This window comes from Apiospora hydei, assembly GCF_038363865.1.
Source record: "Apiospora hydei strain CBS 114990 chromosome Unknown utg000009l_segment0_segment0, whole genome shotgun sequence".
NCBI lineage: Eukaryota > Fungi > Ascomycota > Sordariomycetes > Amphisphaeriales > Apiosporaceae > Apiospora > Apiospora hydei.
Window position 1 is genome coordinate 2985920 of NW_027117368.1, and position 19548 is coordinate 3005467.

Below are 19548 nucleotides of genomic sequence, written 5' to 3' on the forward strand. Positions count from 1 at the left end.
ATTGGTTGAAGGCGGCCGGCTTTTCGGGGCTACGACTGGTCTCTTGTTCTGGTCTGTTGTAGGTACAAAAATACATGAAACAATAGTTTTACTCCCATTTTAGTGATGTGATTTGGTGCTCATTATCCATAGTCTCGTGATATTAGTTCTAAGCATGTGCTTGCTATGTCTGTGTAATGCTCTTACGACATGGTAGTAAGGCCTGCCGATCTACCCAACCCCTTTTAGGAATAATTTTATACTTCTCAAGTACCACCGTATTTCAGCCAAAACACATGCGCCAGCGCCAGCAAGCACCCTTTTCTCTGTTCCTTTCTCTTGTGGCGTGTATGGTAGGCATATGCCCATCACACACCTTCCCCGTCACCTGGCGCATCTGTGTACGGGTCGAACCCCATCTTCCTCGCGGCTTCGGCCCGGGCGGCCCATCGCTCTTTACCATGGAGACCGCTCTCCGAGGCCGACTCGTCGAGATAGAACTTGAGCACGTGGTCCGGGATGGCCAAGTGCGTCGTCTGCTCGAACTCCTGCAGACTGGTAAGTCGCAGAAGCATCTCCAGCAGCGACAGCGAGGTCCGGATGGCTCCGAAAGGAGACCGTTCTATGGCCGTTGGGCTCAGCTGTGTCTGACGGTGGTGGTGATTCTGATGATTCTGATGTGGTGTAGAAGGAAGAGTTGCAAGTTCGGTAGATGGAGACGGCGGCGGCGGCGGATGGCCATGATAGTGGGATAGGGACCGATGCGACGACACCGCCGGCTCAGCCTGGGGCTGTTGCGAGTAAGAGGAGGCCGGTCGGGATGTCGGAACCGAAGATGAAGAAGCAATGCTCATACGGTGAAGCTGGTTCATCAGGTTGATATCTATCGAGGCGCGGGCCACACCCTGGAAATGCGGATGCTCGGGCGCTTCTTGCGTAGACGATTCGTCGTCGAGTGTTGACGAATCATCTTGGTCCAGTTCGAAAACCTCGAGCGCCATCCATTCCGGGTCCAGATTAGGAGGGATTGACCACTGTGCTTTGGATGCGCTCTCAATCTTCGATGCTTTTGTAGTCTTTATTACTGTACATCCTTGCTTGGTGCTTTCCCCGATTTCGCTCTCCTCGCGAATTTGGCGATCTATGATGTCCTGTGGGTCAAGCTCCTCCTCGGAATCGAGAGTTACATCCTCAACTTTCTCTATCGAGTCTAAGACGGCGCTTTCGTCGCTCGGCGGGCTGGATGCCGTCTGCGGGGTTACCTGTTGGACATCCCTCTTCAGCAGAAGCACTGGGTTGCTGGATACTCCATCATCATTAGTAATGTTGAGTATCCTTCCTACGTCCGCATAGAACATTTTCGATATTTGGCCGACAGGGATCGTCTCCCTCATCCCCGCTAGGCTGACGCCATCATACGATGCCGGCTCGATATTACCATTTTCCAACGTGTGGACACGCCCATCGTCCAGGTCTTCCACGATCTGGAGTTGGTAGGAGTATGCGTAGCCAGCCGGCACGTCCTCGGCATAGTGCCCAACAGGGGGTGATCGGTAAAGCCGCACGCGGGCTTTGTGGACAACCTCCTGCCATGTGGGTTTGCGCTGGCCTTCTTCAAGGCCATATGGCTCGCCTTCCTGCGGGGAGGCATGACCGCGGAATAGCATGTACAGGGGAAAGCGTAAAGTCCGGGCCTATCTGCATGGGCCGGACCGGGTTGAGAACGTATTGGGTGTCGCCGACATTGAGAAGCATGCTCGCTTGGAGCAGCCGGGCCGGGCTGAAGGTAGACTGCTGCGTTTGAATCCCACCAATGGCCGAAACCCATAGGTTGATCAGCGGTATAGCATCGTCGATGCTGACTATTAGATACTTCATCTGACTGATGATGGAGACCATGTCGGCATGGCGTTGCTTGGCCGAGGTGGTGTGGCCTGCATGCGCCGTCTCCTCCTCGAGAAGGGCGGCATCCGCCAGCTTCTTGCCCAGAGCATCGATGTCTTCGCGTAGCTCCCTTGAAGTATGGACCACAGCCTCCAGGGCGGCGTTGCCTCGCGTGTAGCGAAACTCTATGGACTCCAAGATTGGCGATACAAGCTGCAGAATGGCTCATCAATACAAGCCAATTATGACGGGCAGCGGAGAGCCGTGGAGACTTACTTCGATTTTCCTGGCCAAGCGCCGTTGCAACATGGCCAGTTCAACTTTGAGAGGATCATCTTCGACCGACTTTGGCAAGAATCATCAGCTCTGTCTGTGTCTTGGATGGGTCAATGCAAGGGGGTGCCAGGTACTCACCTTTAATAGCCTGGAGCCTTGTTGGATGATGAAGGTCGAGGACAAGGCAAGGCATGACCGGATGGCGTAACTGGTAGCATGGTGTGAGAGTTTGATAAGGAATGCGTCCATACTCAGGACTGTCACCGGGATGGACTAGCAGTTGTCAGGAAGCAACCATGTGGATGCGGCTGGACGTGGATAGAAGCGATGACTGGCGAGGCGAGAATGAAGAAGGGCAATTAGCATTGGAAGTCCGAAGTCAATAGAACAAGATAGTTGGTTTCAAGAATCAATCACACAACGGGCCCATAGTATCGCGGTCAGGTCCGGCATGTGGCCTTGCTCTTCCTTCGTCCCCCGGAGCGGCTGCTTGCTGCTGTTGGCATTATTCTCGTCACAACATTGAAGAAGCTTGCTCACTCACCACATGCCATGCATGGACCTCTCCCAAGCACGAGCCCCACCGCTACATTAAGTGTGTATCAATGTATGGAGGTACATACCTACCTACCCAAAGCAATTGATGGCAACGCAACAACAATGCTTTTGCCCTGCAAGTGTGCAGGGACCAAGGCAGCCTATACCGAGCACAGTGTGAGGCGTTCAGTGAGCATCCAGGCCAATCAACTCCGACAAGGAAATCGTGTGATTGCCTAAAGAGAACAGGGCGTAGGGCTGGAGAACCCAGCCCGAGCCAGCGCACAAGTGGTCTGAGCCGCATAAGCACTGTATCGGTACCTACACCTACATGTACCTAGCAGTCCAGCAGATTCCCACGGGACGCTGTTGACCTAAGCTGCGAATGCCTAACCTGCAGGGGCAGACCCCGCCATCCATGATGGGAACTTTTGCTGTGCTCGTCACCAACGTTGGACTTGGGCTACAGATCTGGAAACCAGGCTGCAATGACGGGAGGGGAGTCATCGCTAGATTTTAATAAAACAATGGAAGAAAAACTTTCGCTCCAACTGACAAATATAATATAGGCAGATATCCCAGGAGTGACACCCGCCTAAAAGAATTCTTTTTCTTCTCCCCCAAAAAAGTAAACTCAACATCAAGCACCCATCGAGGCCCAGCAAGTCCTCCCGTCACACACGCAGCCCAAGGAAGGTAGGTAGGTACCTACCTGCGTAATTAATTCAAAAGCGGCCACTTCCCGCCCAGATTCTGTCCAATTTTGCCCCGCATTCACAGCCCGCCAGGTCAGACTTCTTTCGTTGCCTTCCTGTCCAGTCGCACAAATTTCTGACTGCAAAGACTCCAGACCGTCGGCGACTAGTCCATTTCTCTTCTGTCCCAGCACTTTTGCAGCGCGTTGCCATCCCGCCTACCTCTCGCCAACTAGCTCAACAACACTGCTGTGAGAAGTCATACTCTGCCGCCACCATGTCCGACCTCAACTCATGGGAAGACGACCCCGCGGCGCAGGATGAGAACCTCGCGCGCCAGGCACAACAGCAGATGAACCTGAACAACCAGCCTCAACAAGGCCAAGGCAGCTTCCACCCCACCGCTTCCTCTTTCCAACCGGGAGCCTCTACTTTCCAGCCTGGTGCTACGTCCTTCCAGCCCGGCCAGGCCTACGGTGGCTACCCCCAATATCAGAACCAGTATTACGGTGGCCAAGGACAGTTCCAACAATACGGAGGTCAAGGTTACCCCCAATATGGCCAAGGCTATGGCCAGGTCTACGGAGGCCATCAAGCCGGCTACGGTAAGTGTCTGGGGGGTAGCATGTTTCGTGTGCCGTGTACTGACCAAAACGACAGGCCAACAGTACCCTCCTCAGTTCCAGCAGAATCAAATGCCCTACCAAGGCCAACAATCGCAACAGCAGGCCCCTGCAGCTCCGGCGGCTGCCCCAGTATCCAACGAGCCGAAGCCGGTCGCTAAGAAGGTCGGAGGCACCAAAGTACTCAGCATAGGTGGTGACCCTCCCAAGCCCAAGGCTGCCGCGCCAGTCAAGTCTTTGTCGATCGTAGCTCCGGCGGCGCCCAAGGACGAACCCAAGAAAGAGGAGGAGAAGAAGGATGCCGCTGAGGCGGGTTCTAAGGTCACAGCTGCCAAGGCCCTGGAAAAGACCGGAGAGTCGACCCAGGATAGCGGAAAGACTTCCCCAACTCCTTCCTCTGGTCGCTCTAGCCCAAGCAGAGCCGCCAAGGCCCAAGCCAAGAGAGACGCAGACGCTGTCGCTGCCGAGCAAGTGGCAGACGTTGATGAGGATACGCTGAAGGAAATCTACGGCAAGGAGCACGTCAACATCATTTTCATTGGGCACGTTGATGCCGGCAAGTCTACCCTTGGTGGCTCTATTCTCTACTGTACCGGTATGGTCGATGAGCGAACCATGGACAAGTACAAGCGGGAGGCAAAGGACTTGGGCCGAGAAACGTGGTACCTGTCCTGGGCTTTGGATCTCACTAAGGAGGAGCGAAGCAAGGGCAAGACCGTCGAGGTTGGCCGCGGCTTCTTCGAGACCGAAAAGCGTCGATACAGTATCTTGGACGCACCTGGCCACAAGACGTATGTGCCCAACATGATTGGTGGAGCCTCTCAGGCCGACGTCGGCATTCTCGTCATTTCTGCCCGCAAGGGTGAGTACGAGACTGGTTTCGAAAAGGGCGGCCAGACCCGCGAGCATGCCATGCTTGCCAAGACGCAGGGTGTCAACAAACTCATCGTTGCTATTAACAAGATGGATGACCCGACCGTCGACTGGTCTCACGACAGATACAAGGAGTGCACTACCAAGCTCGCACAATTCTTGAAGGGAACTGGCTACAACCTGAAGACCGACGTCTTCTTCATGCCCATTGCTGCCCAACAGACCCAAGGTATCAAGGACCGAGTGCCCAAGGACAAGTGCCCATGGTACGATGGCCCGTCTCTGCTGGAGTATCTTGATAACATGACGGCACTAGAGCGCAAGCTCAATGCCCCCTTCATGATGGCAGTTAGCGGAAAATACCGAGACATGGGCACCATGATTGAAGGCAAGGTCGAGGCCGGTGTGATCAAGAAAGGCATGAGCCTTGTCATGATGCCCAACAAGGACAAGGTCGAGATTGCGGCTGTGTATGGTGAACAGGAAGAGGAAATCGGCATCGCGCAAGCCGGTGATCAAGTCCGCGTACGCCTTCGAGGCATTGAGGAAGAAGATATCCTGCCTGGATTTGTTCTTTGCTCGCAGAAGCGTCTGGTTCATAATGTGTCCACGTTTGAAGCACAGATCAAGATTCTTGAGCTCAAGAGTATCCTCAGTGCCGGTTTCAACTGCGTGCTGCATGTGCACTCAGCCATCGAAGAAGTCACATTTGCTGAGCTGATGCACAAGCTTCAGAAGGGCACTGGCCGAAAGAGCAAAGCGCCCCCACGCACGCCAAGAAGGGCGATAGCATCATCGCGCGGATGCAGATCACAGGTGGTGCGGGATCCGTTTGTATTGAACGGTTCGAGGACTATCCGCAAATGGGTCGTTTCACGCTGCGAGACCAGGTAAGAAACAGCATTGATCATTTGCCTCTATGAAAAGTATTAACGCATGTCAGGGACAAACAATTGCCATTGGCAAGATCACCAAGCTTATTAGCAACGATACTGCTTAAATGAGGCCAAGAGAAGGTTGTTCTAAATTTGATGACCGGAGAGTAGAGGTGACGAGGAAAGGCGGAGTCCCGTTAAGTTACGAATCGCCTAACGAAAGCCTTCGACCCTCTGCGGTGGGAGATGCACATGGCGATGATCGCAAAGAGCCAGACAAGCCAACGTATCTTGATGAAGAATACAAAAAGCATCTGCTGATTCCGAACCATGGCAATGATTCGGGATGTTGAACTTACATCGGATAAAGGGGTCTGGGCGGTTTGATGCCGGAAAGGGGGTAGCCATTTGCCCGTGATCAAGAATAGACTTTAGTCCCGACATGTTCCGCTTCTTCAATGCGATATGGACAAGCCGGGAAAAGCAGGAGCCAGGCAACAAGCACTGCCAAATGGTGAAACATAAATGATCCAAAACTGCTAAACAGGGCTGCATAAATGGGGCACAATGCCAAGTATTGCCTGATCTTCAACTATGGCATGTGAAGATCATGATCTGGGGAAGTTGAGATATCCTTGACCAGGGCACGGCGAGAAGGAGCAGGATTTATCAACCAGAGATTATAGTGACTGGCCCTTGACCACCAACGGGCATTTGTAGATGAGGATGTGTCGTATCTGGAAGAGAGGGTGACTGGTGAGGTCTACTGGCGACAACGCCAATCAACCATGACCTACCTGTACGAATTGGCCGTGCTTGATACCGTCCAAATGCCTCGCTGGTGACAACAAGAAAGGCCGGTCGAAAGGGACTCCACCCACCGGCGCCCGCAGAGTTTTGCATACCTCATACCTCATACATACATTACTCCAGAGCCCAGCCGCAAGATGGCAGGTGGTGGGTGTGTGTGTGTGTGTGTGTTAGTTAGTGGGTTAGCAATACTCCATAGTAATAGTGGCGACATGTACATACACTGGGAGCTAACTCCACGATCCATTCCCAAGTTGTCAAGCTTTTTAACCATAGGAAATGCATTGTGAGACGAGCTGCCCGATTTCGTGACTGGCTTTACGTCACTCTCCCTTTCGGATAAGTTCCGAGAATATACAGGCATCACATCACATGCTTCATGAAAAGACAAAGCTTCCAATAATGCGATACCAGGGTAACATGCCCAGGTCTCGGCCCCCTTTGGCTGCTTATGGCCGGCCGGGACGTCACGATGGCAAATTCCCGTCGCTTGTTGTCCACCGTTGGCGTCAGTTAACCTACGACTAAGTCGAGCGACAATTTACCCTACGTTTACGTAACTTGCACAGATAGCCAAAGCCGATGGATTGCGCTAAAGACCGAGATGCAAATTCAGACGGCTGTGATTAATACCCCGTAAACCACTACCCCGATCATGCGGGATAGCCTTTCAGGTAGTCGGTTCACCGGTCGATTTGCAATTTACGACATATGGGGGGACTAGTTCCTGATCTATCATGGCCCGCGATTTTTCGGAGAATGTCGGGATGTTGGGTGATTCAATAATAGCCCCAGCTGGGGAAGGAAAACCTGGAGGGGGAAATGAATCTAGATCCAATGGCGGGACTGGGTTCGGCAAAGGGAGCGCGGCTGCGGAGTCGATAGTAGTATGAAGGGGTAAGGACGGTTGGAAAACGTGGAGGTGACCGATCCCCCAAGTTTTGGCCAAGCCTCCTCCGGTCGCAAGCTTTCATCAATTGATTGGTTTGTCGTTTGGCGAGTATGTGGCTTGGTGACTTGAGACCAAAGGTATGGAAGACGAATGCTGTACGTGAAGTAGGTAGTCGTGACTTGTAACATGCCGCGTAGGAAAAGGAATCACGCAACAGAAAGGACGACTGCTACACCAGTAGAGCAGGCGTGCTCTGTTTGTCGACGAATGTGTCAGACCTGCAGCAGCCCGGCCGCATGGCGATCGAGAGCCTCATTCCAGCACTGCACCAAGCACCCGTAGCTGGGGACCCCGGTGAGGCGTAGGCAGGCTGGCAGGCTGGCAGGCTAGAGGGAGGTTCGAAGACGGGGTAGCCGACTCCAGTTTCTGCCAATCCTGTTCATCGGGTCGAAACGTCGGGGGTGGTAGGTTAGGTACCTAGGTAAGGTAAGGTAAGGTAGGTATTGTACACATGAAATGATACCTAAGGTACGCCTCCCATTTGATTGAACATTGAACCTATCAGCCAGCATCTATGTCCATTCCATTCCATCAGTCTCAATCGCAATCTCAATGCAGCCTCCAGGCTTCGAATGTGCTCGCTCCGGAAAGCTCACGCACGCAACTTCCCGAAGTGTGGGACTCGTTGACTTAGCGACAGTTCCTTCGGGCCAGCGCTTATGGCTGATGGATAGCCGGGGTCCGTGAGTGATGTCTCCCTTTCTTCCTCCCAATATTCGATGGCCCGGATTCCCACAATCCACGTATGCGCGCACACATCTTTGCCCCTCCATAAGCCTCCTTCCTCCTATCTGTTACCACATACAACGTAATCGCGGGGCTTCTTACATGTTAGTTCGGGTGTGACCTAGCCTAAACCCTGTACGGGAAGAAAACAATACGGAAGGGCTAGAGGAGTCTTTGGGTAAACGGAAGGGCCTGCCATGGATGATTCCCGCGATCAGCTACCTACATCATGTGTGTGTGTGTGTGTACCTCATGTATGCAAGTGCATTGATCAATAGGTACCTCCAGATACTAGGTAGGTATGTAGACGGGAGGATTCCAATTTCGACCTCAGCCTACCACCGTCTGTTTCACGAAGATTTATCGGCAGCAACGCCCGAACAGCAATATGATTTTTTCCGTGACTGGCAACGTCGGGAATGACCCGTGAAGGGGGCCCCATGCAGGTGCTGTCGCGTGGGCTACACTACGCCAAGTTTCCTGGCCGTGGCAGCAATCCGGGAAGGGGTGGGACAGGGCAATTGCTCCAATGGGACACTGGCAATGCCTGGCTAATATCTTGTCACACCACATTCCCAGCAAAAGACTCTTGCGCCCCCGGGACCAATCAGTGTTGGCCCCATCACGCCCCGACGGGCTTGGGGTAAGCAGGTAAGGGTCGTTTCGGGACGGCAACTCCTCCAGCCTGCCCAGAACTCCACGGATGGCTGCTAGTTTTCGTTCCCAGGGGGGACGATGTCATCGACCAAGCACACGCAGTGCCTAGCCCTCCAGAGCGACAGCAGATGCATCGACTCCCGACCGTGCAGGGGCCGCGCCTCCGAGAAATAGTCGTGGCCCAGGGCCCAATCACCGTCAGCAACTACTGGCAGCCAGTGGCATGCGCCCAGCATCCTCCTGCGGCTCCACCCGGCCTACCCTCCTTAGCCTTCTTATATCCTCGGCCCAGGCCCACGATTAGAGAATCCACGAGCTACCGTCCTAGCACCCCATCACTTGCCCAGTATTGCCCGTGTGCGACCGATAGGTGGATCAGATCGTGTATTACATCCCTCAGCCATCAGAATCATCAGAACATCCCAAAAAGCTTAAGAACCATGAAGGACCCCGTCCAACGCACTGCTTCTCCCTACACCGATCCCTCAGTCAAAGGACCTCGATCACAGCAGCTCTTCTCCCATACCCATTCTCTCCTACACAACCACAAGAGTGAGCTCCTCCTCCCCCGACTCCCCCTTCTCCCATCCACGACGACGGGCATGCTGACGCTCCTCTGCAGTGATTGCTCCCAACAAAGTCAACAAGACGGCTCTCCACCCTGGAGGCATTGAGTAAGTCGGCCATATCCCCATGAGTCTACAGAACTCGATGACTGACTATCCCCGTTGGTGTAGGCCGCACCAGGAAGCTGAGCACACGGAACTTGGTACGCAATATGCCGGCATAGACGCCGTCCAACTCTCGATCGCGTTGCGGTCTTCCACTGACATCGACTTACACAGAGATCGAACTCCACGACAAGGCTCACATTGACTACGACAGAGTCGCCATTGTACGTTCCCTACTACCGGTTCATTGAAGACGAGGGGGTGTAGCGGGACGATACTAATGTGTTGGACAGATCCCCAACCCTTCTGTCGCTGCCCTCTACGAAGATGCTCTGGTAAGACCACCTTTGCCCCTTGCCCCTTGCTCCAAGCGTGTCGCCTTCAGAAGCACGATGCTGACGGGCTGGTTAGGTGTACGAGGTCGGCTCCGCCATCGCGTCCAGCGGCGCCTTGACAGCATACTCTGGTGCGAAGACTGGCCGCTCCCCCTCCGATAAGCGCATTGTGAAGGAGCCCTCTTCAGAAAACGAAGTCTGGTATGTCTTCTTCCATCTCACTGGCATCTCCGGTTTGGAAAACACTCCTAACATGAATGTACAGGTGGGGACCCGTCAACAAGCCCATGGCTCCTGAGGTAGGCTCTTCGCATCTAGCTTCTGTTCACCCCTTCCCCCTCCCCCTCACACTCTTCCTCCTTTCGTCGTCCTTCTCCCCCTCTTGGCGCAGTCGTTTAGTTGCCATGGACATCAAACACCCCTCCATTGTGACGTACCTTGCTCATCCGAGCATCATACCGAAAAATGGTGCTATGACGACGAGGGCGACCTAGTGCTGCTGTGCTGCTCCCTTTGCCCGAAGTTTGGGGGCTCTGGGCAACAATTACTCGTTGGTCGGACCTTACGAGTCGTTGGTCTGGTCTGGCGCATTTTCCAGACCCCTGTACGATAGCGTCATACTCTGCAGGCGCGCCGAGATCTGCACCCCGCCCTCCACTTTTCCTTTCCTGACACCCGCGCACCAACCGATATGCCCCGCAACGCCTTGATCACGTGCCTCCTATAGCGTGAACTCGTTCTTTGATACTGACATGGGCGGCTCGACAGGTGTGGAAAATCAACAGAGAGCGCGCAATCGACTACCTCAACACACGAACTCGAATATATGTCATCGACGGCTATGCCGGTTGGGACGAGAAATACCGAATCCGCGTCCGCGTTATTTGCGCCCGCGCATACCATGCCCTCTTCATGCGCAACATGCTCATCCGCCCGTCCAGGGAGGAGCTGGAGCACTTCCACCCTGACTACACAATCTACAATGCCGGCACTTTCCCGGCCAACAGATTCACGGAAGGCATGACCTCGGGAACCTCGGTCGCAATTAACTTCGCCGACAAGGAGATGGTCATCCTCGGCACCGAATACGCCGGTGAGATGAAGAAGGGTGTCTTCACCGTTCTGTTCTACGAGATGCCTATCAAGCATCACGTCTTGACACTGCACTCCTCGGCCAACGAGGGTAAGAACGGCGATGTCACGCTTTTCTTCGGCCTCTCGGGTACGGGTAAAACTACTTTGTCCGCCGACCCTAACCGAGCCCTGATCGGCGACGACGAGCACTGCTGGAGTGACCGCGGTGTCTTCAACATCGAGGGTGGCTGCTACGCCAAGTGCATTGGCCTGTCGGCCGAGAAGGAGCCAGATATCTACGGCGCTATCCGCTACGGCTCTGTGTTGGAGAACGTCGTTTTCGACCAGCAGACCCGCGAAGTCGACTATGACGACTCCACCCTCACCGAGAATACTCGATGGTAAGTACCTCTTATTCCTTTAAACGCCCCGTAGGCGTTGGTGTAGACTAACCAGCTTGCAGTGCCTACCCCATTGAGTACATTAGCAACGCCAAGATCCCTTGTCTGTCCAACAGCCACCCTAAAAACATCATTCTGTTGACTTGCGATGCTCGCGGTGTTCTGCCTCCGATTTCGAAGCTCAGCAGTGCGCAGACCATGTTCCACTTCATCTCCGGGTACACGTCCAAGATGGCCGGCACTGAGGATGGTGTGACGGAACCTCAAGCTACCTTCTCATCTTGCTTCGCCCAGCCTTTCCTGGCTCTGCACCCCATGCGCTACGCGAAGATGTTGGCTGAGAAAATCGAGCAGCACTCTGCCAATGCTTGGTTGCTCAACACTGGCTGGGTCGGTGCTGGCTACACACACGGCGGTAAGCGCTGCCCTCTGAAGTACACTCGTGCGATCCTGGATGCCATCCACTCCGGTGAGCTTGCGAATGTGGAGTACGAAACGTACGAGGTCTTCAACTTGCCGGTACCCAAGACATGCCCTGGTGTTCCAGCAGAACTCCTCAACCCCGCCACTGCTTGGACGGCCGGCGCGGACAGCTTCCAACAAGAAGTCAAGAAGCTCGGAGGTCTCTTCATTGAGAACTTCAAGAAGTACGAGTCAGAGGCTACACCTGAAGTCAAGGCAGCTGGTCCCGTTGTTTAAACCACTGTGCTTCACGGTATCGCATTTTTTTTTCCAGCTTTGATATCCGCATTGTTTGGCTCTCATGCAATGCATTGGTCCATGGTGGGTGGCATGCTAAGACACGCCGCCTGGCGTGTACAAAGGGGTTATGATTTGGTACGGGCAAATTGATAAAGATTGAAGACAGCTCTAGTGCAGAGTCTGTAATACATGAACGATACACGAGGGTGTAACATGTGTAGCAACTGGGATTCGCAGGCGTCTCTTCTTCTAGGGATAGGACTCTTGTACGAATGAAAACTTAGACAGCATCTTTATGGAGCAAATTCCTATTTTAAACCATTACCGTCCTGCTGGTGCGCGTATACCCAATTACGGCAGCTGAGCTGATCTGATAGATAATGTGAAGATTTATAACGTTCTTGTCTTTGTCTGGCAAAGCATTCTCGTATGGATATATGCTAATATTTCGGAGTATATGATTTACCTGGGTAGGTACTTTTACATTATGTACCTAGACTAGATATGTGCTTTGGTTGATGCGATTTCTTAATATAGTGACAGTGAGTACCTATGTAGTGAGACCGTGGCAGGTTATGTACATGAGGTATGTATGTCTTGAGTTACATAGCTACCTACTTCCTACCTACCTACTACCCTGGATGGCTAAGTAAGTTTAACTCTGTTACCTCTATAGAAAATGTACTTGGTAGGGGAGTTAAACTATGCCCGGGAACGTCGTACCAAAAACCGTTCCGAAGGTGGGGGGCCAAGGGGCTGAGACCAGCAGGTTTGGTAGGTACCTAGATGTAGGTAGGCCCGTAGCCTTATATACGGGTTATGCAAGTACCCGGACTAACCCCGCCAACGAACTACCCGAGTTGGGCGTAACGAGGCTGAACCACGAACCACCACACCTGCCAAGGGTTCCTCTCTCCAAGTTCCGGACGCGACACACACATCTATAAATCTGCATGCCTTAGCCTTTACTTTCTTTCATATCCTGCAGCTCTTTGGACACTTGATTTTCCTGTTTCCCAGCAACACGCTTCGACCCGAACCGACTGCTGTTGCCTGCCGCGCAAGGATGACCAACTATTCCATACACAATGGATCCAGACTGGTCCGAGGTACGAGAAGAGAGAGCCCTTAAGGATGCTGAGTGCGGTCGCGTACAGTGCTGCGTAGGCAACCTCGTGTTGCCCGACGCCCTACCGGCATTGTGCCCAGATCCCATGCTAATTGGACCATTCGTCTACGTCTTAGATCTCCCGTATACACCTGCCTCCCCCAGGACTTAGGGCCATTCCCACACCCGTGTCGACCCTGTCCTTCGACACGAGCCAAGAACTCCTATGGGCTGGCAATGAATACGGCCGAGTCTCTTCCTTTTATGGCCCCGAGCTCACACAATATACTAGCTTCAAGGCACACAGCTCCCAAGATGGAAAGATACACCAGCTGCTGTTCAACGACAAGGGCGTCATTGCCCTGGGTTCCCGAGGCATACACATGGCCCAGAGGAGAGGCGCTCCGCTTTGGACCGTCAAGCACGAGGACATGAAGGAGTTACGATGCATGACTTGGACGTCCAAGGGTACGGCCGAAATCCTTGTCGCCGGAGAGCAGGACAAGATGTTCGTCGTCGATGTGAACAAGGGAGAAGTCACCAAGCAAATCCCAACCGACCATCACTACAAGATTATGAGGAGGAGCCGCCACATCTGCGCCGCGACAACTGGTTCGGCTGTCCACATCCTCGACCCGTTGACCTTCAGAATCAGCAAAGAATGGACGGCCCACGCTGCTACCATCAGCGACATGGATGCCCAACACGATTTTATTGTCACTTGCGGCCTGTCACCACGTCAGCAAGGATACATCATGTATGATCCTTTAGTCAACGTGTTCGACCTGAAGCAGATGGTATCCATGCCTCCAGTCCCGTTCCCTTCAGGCGCAGCCTACGTACGCATGCACCCGCGCATGTCAACCACTAGCATCGTTGTGTCCCAGAGTGGTCAGATGCACGTGGTAGACCTGATGAACCCTAACACTAGCACCGTTAAGCAAGCGAACCATTTGTATATGAACATGATAGACATTGCTCCGTCAGGCGAGGCCATAGCTCTTGCCGATGCCGATTGTCAAATTCATCTTTGGGGGCCCCAGGGCTCCCTCCATTTCGCTGAGCTAGCAAACCCTGTCGAGTTTGCGAGTGCGGAACAACATATTGCACCCATGCCCTGGAGTGACGATGCACCCCTAAGCTCTATCGGCATGCCGTACTATAGGGAACAGCTACTCTCGGCGTGGCCCAAGGAAGAAATATACGAAGTAGGAGCGCCACCGGTCAAAGAAGATCCAAGATATCTCGAGTCCCTGCAGCGTAGGGAATGGGGCCTCTTTGGTAAAAACACGCGGAGCCTTCGCAGGAACCAAGTCGAAGACACTCGCAAACTTGACAAGGAAGAGCGATTGCTCAATAAGCCCAAGTTCCTCAGTGAACAGGCACGGGGTGCCTCGCATGCCCCAGCTGGTACACCGGCTCCTGAAGACCTCGTTCCCGGCCCAAAGCAACTGGTTGCGCCCATCCAGCTTGAGAGTCAAAAGAATGCAGTGTCTCCAATTTATAGGCACGTTGAGATCCAATACAGTAGATTTGGCATTGACGACTGGGATTTCAAGTAAGTCTACGCCTACATTGCCGGTGAACATCTTCTAACCTAGAGAAAGGTTCTTCAACAAGACCCAGTACTCGGGCTTGACAAATCATATCATGAATAGCTATGTCAACCCTCTTCTCCAAGTCCTGTTTTTCAACCCAGCCATCCGAAATCCTGCGTTGCAGCACGCTGCCACTGGATGTTTCGATGAGGCATGCCTTCTTTGCGAGCTCGGGTTTCTTTTCGACATGCTTCAAAAGGCCGAAGGAGCGCCCTGCCATGCTTCGAATCTTCTAAAAATATTCAGCCATCAACCCCAAGGTATGACTATTTGTGACGAATCAGGACCATCTACGCCCACTGACGCCGTGAAGCTGCCAGCTTAGGGCTCCTGGAGGATTTGTCTTTCAGTTCCCCACGAACCTCGATGCTTCAAAGCTTCACCCGTTTCCTGCTGGAGAAAATTGTTGCCGACTATAATCGAATGGAGCAGCAATCAGTGGCAATGGGAGAGGTAATACCTGGCTCCCGGTCCTTAACGTTTACAGTGACTGACGCGGGTTATAGTTGCTGGAAACTGCAGCTACAAGTTCCATTCGTTGCAACAACTGTACAAGCGAGACGACTAGGCCTGGTTCGAGTTTTGTACATGAATTGATGTACACGTCAAATGCAGGTTGAATGATAAAAATCCAATACCAGGTAGCCGAGAATGCGCGCTAACGATGTATAGAAGTCCGGGCACCGACAGGCCAAAAGCGCCAAGATCACATTTTCGCAGATTCTTAAGAAGAGCGTCGAACGTGACTTGACCAGCAAGGGCTGGTGCCAGACATGCCACAAGTACCAGACGCTCAGCACGAAGAAACTTATCAGGAGCGTGCCAACAGTGTTGGCACTCCTCGCTGGAATGCCTAGCGAGGAGCATCGCAGGTTATGGGCTACACCTGGCTGGCTTCCAGAAGAGATCGGCGTCATAATAAATAATGGTCAATTCTTCTGCTACGAGGGCGAGGAACTGAGGTACCAGTTGCAGCGAGGCTACCATGACATGTCCGTCTATTCGCTTACTGGTGTTGTTCTCAACATCGAGACGGGTCAGCCATCAAAGGGCAACCACCTGGTAGCGGTGGCGAACGGTAAGCCTTCTAATATCATGGGTTTGGGGCGATAGATACTTGGAACTGACGCACCGTACAGTGGCTCATTCGGCACCAGTGGCACCGAACGAGAGCCAGTGGTATCTTCTGAATGATTTTCACATCAAGCCTGTGACAACTGAAGAAGCGCTCACTTTCAACACGTCCTGGAAGATGCCCTCGGTAATCACCTATCAACGGAAGGAAGCAAACAATAGGCTGGATGCGACATGGAAAGAGAAGCTGGATACCAGCTTGCTCTATGTTGACCTCAGGTGGGCCCATTCCTTGATAGTCACCCGAGGTTTGCTAACCTGTGTCCGACAGGCCACACGTACCAGAGAAGACATATCGAACACTTGACTCTGAGACCGAAAGGCCGAACTCAGATACTATCATCGCAATTGACACGGAATTCGTCGCAACATCCAAGGCGGAGGTGATGATCGAATCGGAAACTAACGAGACGCGGATCGTACGTCCGGTCGTCCACGCTCTTGCGCGGGCCTCGGTTCTACGAGGCAGTGGGCACGATGAAGGACTCGCTTTCATTGACGACTACATCCATATCCGGGAGCCAGTTATTGACTACGTGACGGCATATTCTGGAATCGTGCCCGAAGACTTGGATCCCGCGCGATCAACACACAATCTCGTACCCTTGAAGATCGCGTACAAGAAGATGTGGATTCTTCTCAATCTTGGCTGCAAGTTCTTGGGCCATGGTCTCAAGCAGGACTTCCGTGTGATCAATATACACGTTCCGCAGGATCAGATCATTGACACAAGCGATCTCTTTTTCTCAGCAGCACGGAAGAGGAAACTCAGCCTGCAATTCCTCGCGTGGTGCCTCCTCAAAGAGGAGATTCAGCTGGAAACACACGACTCGATTGAAGACGCAAAGACTGCTCTCAAACTGTACCGGAAATATCAGGAGTTCCTGGACGCCGGAATCCTCGAGGCCATGCTCCAGGACATCTTCAATAAGGGCTCTGCTTACAACTTCAAGCCACCCACTAAACAAGGCCGGACGGAGACGCCACCGGTGGAGGGCGGGAGTGGGCCTACCACTCCTGGGCGGCGGCCCGGGGCCCTTTTCATGGGAAGCAGCCCCGGTTGGACGCCTGGGAATAGCTCGAGAGTGAGATAGGATCTCAAAGGAATAAAGTGGTTGTATCAAGCCCCACGCCCATCTGCTCGACAACCAAAACCTTCCAACCCCAGAGGTCGCGATAGCAAATGCCCACAAAGCTAGACTAGAGGGTAGGAAACTAATTTCAGGTGGCGTTTTGACGAACAATCATTGGGTTACCGTCTAGGGTGGACGACTTCTCAGGATAAAGAGGCTCGAAGATCACTGGGCTTAAGTTATACAAGCGGACAATAGTAGCAGTTATATAGCAGGAGCACATGAGTTTCCTTGCGCAATACTTCCAAGATGCAACCCAGCCCCTTGATATCCATCACTTTGGTGCTCGGTAGGGATACCTTGCGTTTGTTCACAGGAAAAGAGCAGTGTGTCAACAGCACTTGCCATGGACGCAGGAGCCCGGCGCTATGCCCGCGAGCGGATCTCGTATATCTTGGTCCAGCCCTGCAGCTGCGCCCCGAACGAACGGGTTGACTCGATGCCCAACTGATTAGGCAAGCCGCATTTGAGAAGGTACCAATGAGGGTTTGTGCCCACTCTGTCGCAGCCTATTGTTCTCGAGCTTCCATCCGATCTCTTTATTCACATTAGCTCGCTACAGCGTTACTTCAGGCCCCTGGTCACCGTTACCCGCTGGTGTCAAATTGCTTTCCGCATCGGTTACTCTATTTTTTGGCTCTCTCTCCAAGCTGCCTTGCCTTGGGGATGGGTAAGAGTGGCCAATAGGAGGGGACAAGTCGGATGACATGTACTGGCGGATGATGCAACTACAAACCCAAGAGGTTTCGACTACGTAAGACGCTTCCCATTACCACCACGGGCGTCTGTGTGCTGTACATGGAATCCGACTGGCTGCATGTGCATGTATTTCACCACAAACTATGGTCTGGTCAACCGCGGCTACCCTACAGATAGTTCGTTTGACCCGGATGGTAAGAAGACTCAATGGCAGCAGCTTGAGCACGATGTAGAGGCCTGGCCAACCGTTTTTGGCGCTCGCAGTTAAGCAGCGAAGGCATGCCAGCCCCAGAGTCCTGTCATTCCAGCCCTTGATCTCGCTGCACCATTACTATCAACCTCACGTTTGCCGGCCTTGACCTCCAAGCCGATAGTCCTTTCGTTCCCGTGACCACGGAGCTCCTTCGCGAAGGCATCTCGATCCACACGTGTGATCGGCGATTGAACAAGGCGTACATGCAAAACATGTTCCCGCGCTACCGGTTCGATGAGAACTTTACCGAGCACGACGAGCTGTGGAATGATACCTTCGCCGAAACGGGCGCCACGCAGGATGCCCGGAGCAAGGCTGTCCTGGACGACATCTCCAACAACGACGGCAAGACCTGGGTCAGCATCATCAGCCACTCGGGCGAGATCCGCAGCGTGCTGAGCGTGCTGGGCCACCGTCCCTTCGGCCTGTCCACGGGCCAGGCCGTCCCCGTCCGTGGCCACAACAACAGGAAGGCTGAGAATCCCACGCCCGCCACCGACTCCTGGGCGTTCGAGCCGACTTGTACGGCGCCGCCGGTCAGTAGTGGTGCTGCTGACTGCATTTGCGCGAGGGCATCCCCGTCGAGTTTGGCGGTGGTAGGTAGTTCCCTGCCTATCAGCACGGCATCGAGTTGAGATTGTGGCGAATGTATAGCAATTTATAGCAATTTATATAACGTGGTTTACCACTGAGCGGATTATATTACCTCCCGCATCACTCTTTCCATATTTTAATATTTCTATATAAGTTAATTTAACTATAACGCTTTAAATTAATTGAAATTACTCGCTATCCGATTCGTTACTCGATTCTATATCCTTTGCACATGTTCGCGCATTGTAACCTGTTTCGCCGCAGATACCACAACGCCTGCCGCCCGTCGCGCGCCTTTTCGATAAACTACCATTTTCGCCTTTATCAATCGCTGGCCGCTTCCTTTTTGCCTTCTCGTCCTGTAGCCTTCGAGATTCTTTAATCGTAAGGGCTTTTCTAAGCTGGACTCGCGATTTTTTAGCTCTCCGGCGCTTCGAAAGGGCTAAATTAGCCTTTTTTAAAATACGTATCCGATTATATATAAGGGTTATTTTATAGATTAACGTGGTTTATTATTAAGTGGTCCGTATTATTAAGTGGTTTACCTTTATTATTTCTCGATTTTTATTAAACTTTAACGCGTAATAACTTTATAATTATAATGCTTAATTTAATTTAAAAAGACCGGATCGGTTTAATTATTTAAGCGACACGAAAGCCCTTAAATTTATTAAGTAAAAGAGATGCTATAAAAGTATATAACGTTTTTAAAACTATTTTATATTACCGAATTTACGGCCGAACCTTACGACGCGATATTTAATACTTACGGTATAAATTAAATACGAATAAAAAAAAGGTGCTTTATAAATATATAATTAATTTAAATACCCGCGGGATGTCTTTTAAGATCGCTAGTGTAAAAAATATAGCTAATCTCTTTACCGCGTCGCGCGGCGGCGAACGCGTCGGTAAGCACTGGGTTAGGCGATTTATTAACCGTAACCTAGACTTTAAGA

General features: G+C 52.6%; 5 protein-coding genes across 5 annotated transcripts; 4 read left to right on the top strand and 1 right to left on the bottom strand.

Moving 5' to 3' along the window:
- Positions 1 to 347: 347 nt before the first annotated feature.
- On the bottom strand, positions 348 to 2396 carry PG997_012708 (uncharacterized protein; the record flags this gene model as incomplete). Its single annotated transcript, XM_066817022.1, has 4 exons — positions 2278 to 2396; positions 2140 to 2208; positions 1651 to 2076; positions 348 to 1616 (listed from the first exon to the last, which is right to left on the bottom strand). The coding sequence occupies exons 1-4, from the start codon at positions 2386 to 2388 to the stop codon at positions 348 to 350; spliced, it is 1875 nt and encodes a 624-aa protein (XP_066662714.1). The 5' UTR covers positions 2389 to 2396.
- Positions 2397 to 3648: 1252 nt separating this feature from the next.
- PG997_012709 (translation termination factor GTPase eRF3) lies at positions 3649 to 5761 on the top strand (the record flags this gene model as incomplete). The annotated part of the gene is made up of 2 exons (XM_066817023.1): positions 3649 to 3976; positions 4032 to 5761. 2 exons carry the CDS (start codon positions 3649 to 3651, stop codon positions 5759 to 5761), a joined length of 2058 nt encoding a protein of 685 aa, XP_066662715.1.
- Positions 5762 to 9327: 3566 nt separating this feature from the next.
- On the top strand, positions 9328 to 12067 carry PG997_012710 (phosphoenolpyruvate carboxykinase PCK1; the record flags this gene model as incomplete). The annotated part of the gene is made up of 9 exons (XM_066817024.1): positions 9328 to 9439; positions 9510 to 9561; positions 9625 to 9656; positions 9733 to 9782; positions 9852 to 9893; positions 9970 to 10094; positions 10159 to 10192; positions 10662 to 11368; positions 11431 to 12067. The coding sequence occupies 9 exons, from the start codon at positions 9328 to 9330 to the stop codon at positions 12065 to 12067; spliced, it is 1791 nt and encodes a 596-aa protein (XP_066662716.1).
- A 1091-nt stretch (positions 12068 to 13158) lies between these two features.
- PG997_012711 (pab-dependent poly(A)-specific ribonuclease subunit PAN2) lies at positions 13159 to 17004 on the top strand (the record flags this gene model as incomplete). Its single annotated transcript, XM_066817025.1, has 7 exons — positions 13159 to 13179; positions 13316 to 14736; positions 14786 to 15036; positions 15090 to 15360; positions 15475 to 15854; positions 15916 to 16129; positions 16182 to 17004. The coding sequence occupies 7 exons, from the start codon at positions 13159 to 13161 to the stop codon at positions 17002 to 17004; spliced, it is 3381 nt and encodes a 1126-aa protein (XP_066662717.1).
- Positions 17005 to 17860: 856 nt separating this feature from the next.
- PG997_012712 (uncharacterized protein) lies at positions 17861 to 18591 on the top strand (the record flags this gene model as incomplete). Its single annotated transcript, XM_066817026.1, has 3 exons — positions 17861 to 17936; positions 18007 to 18086; positions 18142 to 18591. Coding segments are annotated over 3 exons (606 nt in total), but the record flags the coding sequence as incomplete, so codon positions are not given.
- Positions 18592 to 19548: the final 957 nt, after the last annotated feature.